The sequence below is a fragment of the Nannochloropsis gaditana genome, assembly GCF_000240725.1.
Source record: "Nannochloropsis gaditana CCMP526 unplaced genomic scaffold scaffold019, whole genome shotgun sequence".
Lineage (NCBI taxonomy): Eukaryota > Eustigmatophyceae > Eustigmatales > Monodopsidaceae > Microchloropsis > Microchloropsis gaditana.
Genome location: NW_005803934.1, coordinates 93,846 through 102,788, shown reverse-complemented (window position 1 = coordinate 102,788; position 8,943 = coordinate 93,846). Strand labels below are relative to the sequence as shown.

The 8,943-nt window shown below is 57.0% G+C and overlaps 2 protein-coding genes across 2 annotated transcripts; one reads left to right on the top strand and one right to left on the bottom strand.

Annotated features, from left to right (window-relative positions):
* Positions 1-1,820: 1,820 nt before the first annotated feature.
* On the bottom strand, positions 1,821-2,577 carry NGA_2079200 (uncharacterized protein; the record flags this gene model as incomplete). Its single annotated transcript, XM_005856212.1, has 1 exon — positions 1,821-2,577. A coding segment is annotated over one exon (505 nt), but the record flags the coding sequence as incomplete, so codon positions are not given.
* Positions 2,578-7,372: 4,795 nt separating this feature from the next.
* On the top strand, positions 7,373-7,930 carry NGA_2047300 (rna 3 -terminal phosphate cyclase; the record flags this gene model as incomplete). The annotated part of the gene is made up of 1 exon (XM_005856209.1): positions 7,373-7,930. A coding segment is annotated over exon 1 (540 nt), but the record flags the coding sequence as incomplete, so codon positions are not given.
* Between the last annotated feature and the right edge of the window lie 1,013 nt (positions 7,931-8,943).

Genomic DNA, 8,943 nt, shown 5'->3' with positions numbered 1-8,943 from the left:
AATCGGCGCCGCGGCGTCCTGCGCCCGCTGAAGTCTGCCCTCCGCCCCTAGAGACCCAGCCCCCTGCAACGCCCCGCCCCCGACGCTAGCCGCCGACAGGTGTGGGAAAATGTGACGGACCTCGCGGACCATGGAGCGTGTGCACGCGTGAAGGGAGACCTCGATGCCATTCGCGAGCAGACGGGGGGCCTCCAACAAGCCCGCAGGCTGGGTCCGTCCAGCGCCCAATGGAGGGGCCACGGCCGCGCTTACCTTGGCCCCGACACCCGAGGCCAAAGAGTTTCCCTCCTCCATCGGCACGTAGCTGTGGACCCTGTTTCCGGATGAGCCGTGTGCGTGGGAGGGAAGAGGAAGGAAGTGAGGAGGGCGCAGAGGTTCGTACAGTCAGGAGTGTCGGTTTCCTCCAAGGCATAAAACCGAGCCTGTAATCGTAGTGTTGACTACATGCTGCACTTTCTGGCACAACAGAATCCGGCATGAAAGCCCGGGAATTTCGACGCTACCGCTCCTCCCTGTCTCCTTCGGGACCTTCCGCTTTCACTGGCAACTCGATCACGATCCACGACTGCAAGAGACTCTTCCGCAGTCCCCATACCATCCCCAGACTTCTAAACAAATGAGAGTGATTCAACTGCTCCAGCTCTTGCTGTCCATGTTTCTCGGCTTCACCCACACATATACGCGGACAGGCCAGGGACAGCCCGAGGGTGACGGGGCTGAATACATAGCCACACAGGAAGCAGGCCGTACAAGGCCAGTACATCGCCAAGACATTATTGAGTCGCCCGATAGCCTCGATAAAAGCAGATTCACTGAGCACGTTCTCCAGCACGGGGGGGAAAGTTGTGTCGTAGGACGAGCTCACGCCGTTGATAAAGCGAAGGCCAGTTGCGCGCAGCAAGGCCACCTCCTTCCGCGGTCGAGCCAGGGATTCAGGAGGCGCACGTCGCGGTGCATTGAATACCATCTTGTTGCTTGAGTGCCGGGGATATGATGAAGAAACAGGAGAGCAGGAGTGCCGAAACAGGCAGGTAAGAGTCGAGCAAGATTTAGAACGAGGGAGCGAGTACCACGTCACGGCAACATGAAGGGTCAGGAAACTGCTCACTTTTACAAGGCGAAGTGTCAACAAGACGATATTCATGTCCGGTCTGTTAACATTTGTCAAGCGTCGCCATGCGTGCGAGAGATCTAGTGCAGATCGTCAGGCTTTTGCCCACCCTGTATTGCAACCGGATCGAGCACTTCGCCGCCTTTTCGTGGAATTGGATACTCCGTCATATCACACTGCTGGAAAGTGTTGCTAGTGTCCTGAAATTTCACACTCACGAAGACGTGCACACCCCTTAAAACCTCCCCTCACTTGATGTCATTATTCTTGTGTAGCCCTTTGCACGGGCATATCGTCAGCGCAAGCCCTCGAATAAGAGCTGCGCTTATGAGACTCCTTCACGTGAAAGTTTTCCGACTGAAGCCTTGGTCATGGTCTTTAGCTCATCCAGATTTGCATCAACTGTGTCCCTTCAAAGACAGTGGTAACGCACAGGAGACCGGTCTCTGCTTATCTGTGATTGCTTTGTGCGGGGTGCAAGCAAACAGGAGTTTTATCATCCTTACACCGCAACCTTGACCGCTACACCTCTCCCTACGGCTAAATAAACAATTTGAGTGCGCCATACGGACCTACCCTAAGTCATAAATACGCAAATAATGCCGTCAATTAAAATTCTCTTTTTTGCAGCAGCCCGTGAATTAGTGGGCGGTGTGCAGCAGGTGGATGTTGAGATCCAGCCTCGTGCAGATTCCAGTGGCGTGCTGTACTTGAGAGACGTGCGGACCTATCTGGCCAGTGCTTTTCCTGATTTGGACTCAATCATCGCTGATGTCACATTGGCCCTAAATATGCAGTATGTGGGTGTAGAGGCGGAGGGCACATTGTCCCTGCAAGACGGGGACGAAGTCGCCCTAATACCGCCCATCAGCGGCGGTTGAAAGCCTGCTCTGTGTGGATGCCCCGGGCATTCGGACTGAACGTTGCAAATCTGAGACTAGCGGATGTCTGGTGAACGTACTCAACTTCCACCCAAACGTTGTGGTGACACGCCACAGGGTGGAGGCTGGCCCGAGGTGCCGTCAAGCCCTGCTTTGTTGCGCAGGAGGCGACATCGCCGTGTGCGACCCAGCCGTTGAGTCAAAGAGCAGGGTTGCCTCATTCGTGCCTCCTTCCCTTCCCGCAGGCGACGCAGTGGGTCTCTGAGAGAGTCCCGGAGGCGCATGGCCGACAGCCCGGAGGCGAAGGCTGGGGGATCGGGAGTCGACTCCCTCCGTGCCAAGGCGAAGCTGAGGGGACTGCTGGGTAGCGCGCTGCGGGTGACGCTCTCGGACGGGCGGGCGGTGACGGGCCGGTACCAGTGCATGGACGAGCACCTGAACGTGATCCTGCGAGAGGCCTCGGAGCGGCGGGGCATTGGAGCGCGGGCGGGGGTGGGGGCCGGGATGGAGAGCGTGCAGGTGCGGCACCTGGGGCTGGTGATGCTCCCGGGGAAGCACGTGGTGCGGGTGGAGGTGAAGGGGCGGGACCCCTGGAGGTGGCGGGCCCGGGCACGTGAGCGGGCGGGGGCAAGGGGGATAGTGGGGAGGGAGGCGTGTAGGACGTTGCAAAGTAAATGTGCATAAGGGCGCGGTATCTATGCATGGTCTTCGGCAGATCACACTGCCGGCCTCTCGTTTCGCTGCGTGGTTGCTTTCATTTTTCCTTCTGCATGTACAAAGCTTTTCCCCCTTCCTCGCGTCGCCCCTCTCCTCACTCCCACGGGCTGGCCCAGACCAGCCGCTGACCATCCTCACCCCCCCAGCCCCTGCCTCCTTCCTCTCCCTTACCCTGTACAGGCCCGGTCCCGTGCCACCTCTTCCCTCCTCATCAAACCCCAACCCATCCGCGCTCAGCAGGCGCAGCTTCCGGCCTTCTCCGCCCCTTCCCCTTCACCACGCGCCCCCACCGCCACCCGCCCTCCCCCGCGCCCCGCCCTGTGCACGAAGCGGATACCCACACTCTCGTCCGCGGGGTCGATCACCCCCGTTTCGATCTTCTCGTACACTGCCTCAGCCACCCTGACGAAGGCTTCGTCCACGTTCACGCGGGTCTTGGCCGAGGTCTCCGTGAAGAGGAGGCCGTGCTCGCGCGCGAACGCCTCCCCCTCCTCTCGGGAGACGGCGCGCCGGCCCTCGCGGTCGCACTTGTTGCCGACGAGCATGATCACCATCTTCTCTCCGCAGCCACTGGCGTTCTCGCGCAGCTCTGACAGCCATCGCTCTGCGTGCGTAAAGCTGCATGGGGCGGAAGGGATGGGGCGAGTGGATTATTTTGGTGGGTATGGGTGGTAGCCAGCGGATGAGGATGAGGCACGGATGCTACAGAAAACACAGGAAGCGAAGAGGAGGACGCGGCGGGTTTGACAACGATTGAAAAGAGAATCGGTACATTCCAGCAACCTTAGCTCACCTCTCCCGTCGTGTGATGTCGTAGACCAGCAAGGCGCCGATAGCCCCGCGGTAGTAGCTTCGAGTGATGCTCCTGAAGGTCTCCTGCCCCGCCGTGTCCCATATCTGCAGCTTGACCCGCACCTGGTCTTGCACAGTCACCAGCTTGCTCCCGAACTCCACGCCAATCGTACTGTTGTGCAGCGGCAAGAAGCGTTTGTCCGTGAACTGGAGAAGCAGGCAGCTTTTACCCACACTGGTATTGCCAATTACAATCAACTAGAAGGTGGGGTAATACAGGCACGTGAGGAATGTGCGAGTCAAGGCACTGGAGACAGATCCGACTGGGCCACGCAACGTGATGACCATGCAAAGCTCGTGGAATTAGGGAGTTGTTCTAATGACGTCCTGTCAGCAGGTCCGCGGGCAGTGTCCTCGGAGCCTCTCTCGTCGGGAGCGTGGCGCTCCCCGCCTTCTTTCCTTGGCCCTTACCTTTATCAACAAATCATGTGACATGCTTTCTGGGGAAAGCAGGAGACTGCAAAAGGTGTGCACTGCTGAAGGAATGGATAGAGGAGTCGCGGGCGGCTAGTAGACAAGACGCGTGCTAAGTGAGGACGACGACCCCGAGGACTGTGGCTAGCCCTGTTCACACTCGCCGCTTGGTGCTGTAATGACGGGGGACCGTCGCTGTACCTTTCGTGAAGGGTGTCGCGCCGGTGAAATGAAGTGAGCCCGCATTTCGCATGGCAGCAACTGCCATGGGGAGCACGTGTGCTACCGTAGCAGGGAACGAACAGCCGAGCTGGCGAGTGGTGCGTCAGGCGATCCCGGGGGTATGCAGTCGTGAAATGTCCCTTAATGCGTATGCAATGATTACTTCATTATAGTCTCCTCTTGCTCTAGAGTGCATCTACCACAGCGGCTGCCTGATAAGATAACTATCGGCGCTGGTGAAGCTGTCCATTACCTAACAATGCGTCGCAACCTCTCCCCCAAACCCAATATATCAACGCATTTGAAACTAAGACATGACCGACCTTACCAAGACTCCGCTTAAGCCAGAGGAGGATGTGACTGGTCCTTTTTTGCCTAACGACGCTGTCCTCATCCGAGAGCTAAATTTTTCCTACGGGGACCGTCCAGTAAGCTTTAAAGAAGGAGGGCTTGAGGCATGGGGACGCACGTGCGTGGTGGTTCGTCTGCCCGAACACGCTCTTTCGACTGACGTTCGTCACGTCTACGTTTACCCCCAACCCCGATAGGTTTTAAAGGGCATCAATATGCGGCTTAAAAGAGGTAGCCGGTACGTTACTCCTCCATCGTACACGCCTGATGTGTTTGGTGAATTGTGGTAGCATGTACGTCACTCTCTCATCACTCATCGCGACCTAGACATGTTTCTGAGCAATGCTGTTTTAGCATTAATGCGATGCTTCTACTGTAACCTGAATCAGACATCTTCTCGACATTCATGGTATCTAGCTGTCAAAGCCCAACTTTTCCTTCGGAAAGAGACATGGTGGCTTCGTGCCACCTCGACCGCGGGTGCCATCGATCCAATACATCTTGTGTAAATTTATTTGACTTGCCCTGCGCAAGCCATCTGAACATTCATTATCAACATGAAGCTTGCATAATGCTTATATGAGGTCTTTTCCGTGACGCTGCCACTTGAATCGCTCCCCTCTCCCTAATCTCCCTTCGCTTGTCCCCCCCAATCCGTTCTATTTCCAAGATGCCTTCTTATCGGCGCGAACGGAGCGGGGAAAAGCACACTACTCCGTATCCTAGGAGGACGGCACTTGACTAAGCCTGACGACGCGGTGACCGTGATGGGGATGCACGCTTTCCGAGACACCAAGCTGAACCTGATCCGGGCGTACATGGACACGGACTGGGGAATGCGCACGGTCGCCTTCGCGGGCTACGGGGTCCCGCTGCAGGCAGACATCCCCGTCACCGGCATGATGAGTAAGCTGCAGAGCCAGCACCCAGAGAGACGGGATGAGCTCCTGGAGCTTCTGGGAATCGACCCGGAGTGGCGCATGAACAGGGTCTCGGACGGACAGCGCCGACGCGTGCAGCTCTTCTTAGGCCTGGTCCGCCCCTTCGAAATCCTTCTTCTTGACGAAGTAACCGTGTCTCTGGATGTTGTGGTGCGCCAAGACTTGCTGCGCTGGCTACGGCGGGAGACGGAGGTGAGGGGCGCCACGGTGATATACGCTACCCACATCTTCGACGGCCTCGACGACTGGCCTTCGCATCTGCACTTCATGACCAATCAGGGTCGTACCGGGTGGCAGGGGAAGCTGGAAGATCTCGAGCACTACCAAGAGCTCCGCAGGGCCGGCGACCCTGGGCCTCTGCTGCGCATCGCCGAGAGGTGGCTGCGGACAGAGACAGAGGAGCAGAAGCGGCGGAAGTTGCGGGAGAAGGAGCTTGGGACTCAGGTGCTCGACGACAAGCTGTCCCAACCCACACTGTCAGGAGGAGGATTCGCAGCAGGGCGTATGTACGACCATTTCCATGAGGGTGTCTGATCTTGGAGGGCATGGGAAGCAAATAAGGCAAATAAAAATTGGATCGGCAAAGGAGGGAAAGTCCCTTTTGCTGCACTAGGGGATGAAAGTAGAACTTAAACCGAAAATATTGGTGATATTTTATGAAGGAGTGGGAAAGGTAGCCAAAAAGAAACAAAAATCGTACTTTGAATGAGGATTTCCACCCTTTCTGCTAAAACCTGGAGGATGGGCTGGGGCAGGAGGTTAAACATACGCACTCATTGGTCGTGACCCTTTGATTTGCAACTAATGCCACAGTATGGATCTCAACAGGGGAGCCTACTGGTTGTGCACCTCCGCATGCTGGTATCGCTGGGCCATTTGAAAGCGCCGCTGTCCGGGGCGGGCCTCATTACCCTATCCCCTGTCCGCCAAGAGGGCATTGCTCTCCAGGCTCGACTCCCCAATTGTCGTCTTGCCAGCACCACCAGCAGGGGGACAATGTCTGCAATGTCTACAGCTGATGGAAATCTTTCCGATTTTTTTTCTGGCCGGAAAGTCCATCAGTCTGCCCTGGCTTTAATGCCTGACATGGACTCGTCGCTCTTTACGGCCATCCAGTCTATTCGACGCTCTCACGACAAGCATTATAGGCGGTGGCCACCTCACGTCAACATCATCTATCCATTCGTGCCAGAGTATGAATTTGATGTTGCTGCTCGCGTCCTCCAAAAAGCATTGTCCTCCTTCGCGGTCATCGACGATTGTACAATGGCCCGGATGGGCTACTTCGAACACGGGAGATCCTCCTGCACAGCGTGGCTGGCCCCGCAAGAAGCGCGGTTGAGCGATGCAGAGCTTCGACACGAAGAAGAACTTGCCAGCCCAGCACCGCATCCGAGAATTATACAGCTACAGGCTGCTTGCCAAGCTGCGATACCTCACTGCGCCGACCTGACCGCCTCTTTCGGAGGGAGATTTACACCGCACCTGTCCATAGGCCAGTTCCAGGATAGAAAGGGCGCGAAAGATTTCATCGACTCGGTCGACTGGGTTGCAGAGGCCTTCCCAGTGCGTCAGCTGTACCTGCTGGCGAGAAACGGGCCTACGGACCCCTTCAGTGTGCGCTATATCGTCCGCTTGGCCGGCGGCAGCGTGACTAGAGTAGAGCCCGGTACACTCCCACGCCATGCAGGCGCTACCGTCGCCGATCAGGGTTTCTTTCGCCTGAGTGCTGACACAAAGAACGCAACACCTCCTGCCCGCATAAACCCAGCAGAGGTGGAGGTAGACGGGAGCTTGCTAGAGGAGGGGGGCAAGTCCTGCGCACTTCCCTGGCCCTAAGCATCTTACTACGAAAGCGCCTTCGCATCAGCTCCATTCGATCTGGTAGAAGCAAGCCGGGCCTGCAGCCTCAGCATTTGGCCGGTGTCAGGCTGGTCGCCGAGATCGGTAGGAGCAGCGTGGAGGGTGCCAACCTGGGCAGCATGGAGGTCTGTGTCCACCCTCCTCTTTCTCCCTCCCTCGATGCGTCTCCGTCGCCCCAGCGTCATTTTAAGGCGGACCCTGGCACCGCCGGCAGCGTAACGCTGTTGCTGCAAGCTGCGCTACCCCTGCTCGCCTTCCAAGCCCCCGCCCAGTCCGCACGCCCCGGTCCCCGCCCCGGCGCCGAAGGAGTCACACTCACTCTCAAAGGTGGAACCACGGTCTCCCACTCGCCCTCCATCGACTACTTTGTGCATGTCACCGCCCCGGTGCTCGCTCGAATGGGCCTGGTTGTCGAGACGGAGGTCCTGAGTCGAGGCTTCTTTCCCCAGGGAGGGGGACAAGTCCAGGTCCATGTATCTCATCCTCTCTCTCCTCTCCGCCCATTGAACCTCACGGACCCTGGTCGTCCCCAGCGTGTACTAGCGTTTGCAACTGGCATTGTAACGGCTGGGAGCGGCGCAGATAAGCACCTGGTGGAGGGGCTCGGGGATGTGCTGGGTAATGTGTTGGAGGAGGTTTTCGGCGGCCAGATAGCCATTGAGTACCGAGACAACGTGTGGAGACAGGAGCCCTTCTCCGGGCGGGAGCAAGAAGGGGGAGGAGGCGGCGGGCGACGTCAAGGGTTCGCATCGAGAAAACGGGCCCGCGGAAGGCTCAAGCGTGAGGTCTTCCACCTCCTCTTGGTCCTAGAATCGACCAGCGGATGCCGTCTGGGCGCAGACATGTTGCTGGAAGATTTGCGGCAATTCGAAAACCACACCAACGGGAAGCCTGATGGGTCAGGAGATCATAACGGCCACAGACATTTTGAGAAGGAGGGTGAGCAGCGACGCGTCTGCTCTGAACTCGCCAGCACCCTTCGCAAGTGTCAAGCGGCGGGAGCTTGCGTAGATGAACACACACTTGATCAGTTGGTGATGTACATGGCTTTGGCGCAGGGTACCTCCCGTGTGCTTGGGCCGCCACGATCATTCTTGTCTTCGAATCATGTTGCGACCGCCATCCGTATCACAGAACAGCTGCTCGGAGTCAGCTTCAAAATGTGGAGTGACAAAAGTTATGGGCCTTTGACTGTTGAAATTGCGCAAGGGCATGCTTTCACTCCAGAGACGTAGTGCTAAATGGGAGTCTTTTCCCGCGAAATAAAGAACAAAGATAAGAAGAGAGCGCTTGTTTTTTTTCATGGGTCTGTTGCGTAGATTGAACGCTTCGAAGGAAAGCGAAGCAATTTTTAACAACCGCGTCTCTCTTTTTGACGTCCCCCGGCCTCGTACATTCCCCGTGTGGTTCTGTTTGAGGCTTTTCATCAGCGCATGCATCGAATGAATGGGGCGGAAGCAGAATGACTGTGGCCTCGCAAAAATGGAACCAAAGGAATGTAATCACTTCCCTGCGAAAGTAATTGTCTTTCGTTGCGTGATATAAAGTATCTGGTGCTCGTTATCGTTTATTATAGCCGTTTTTGACTATT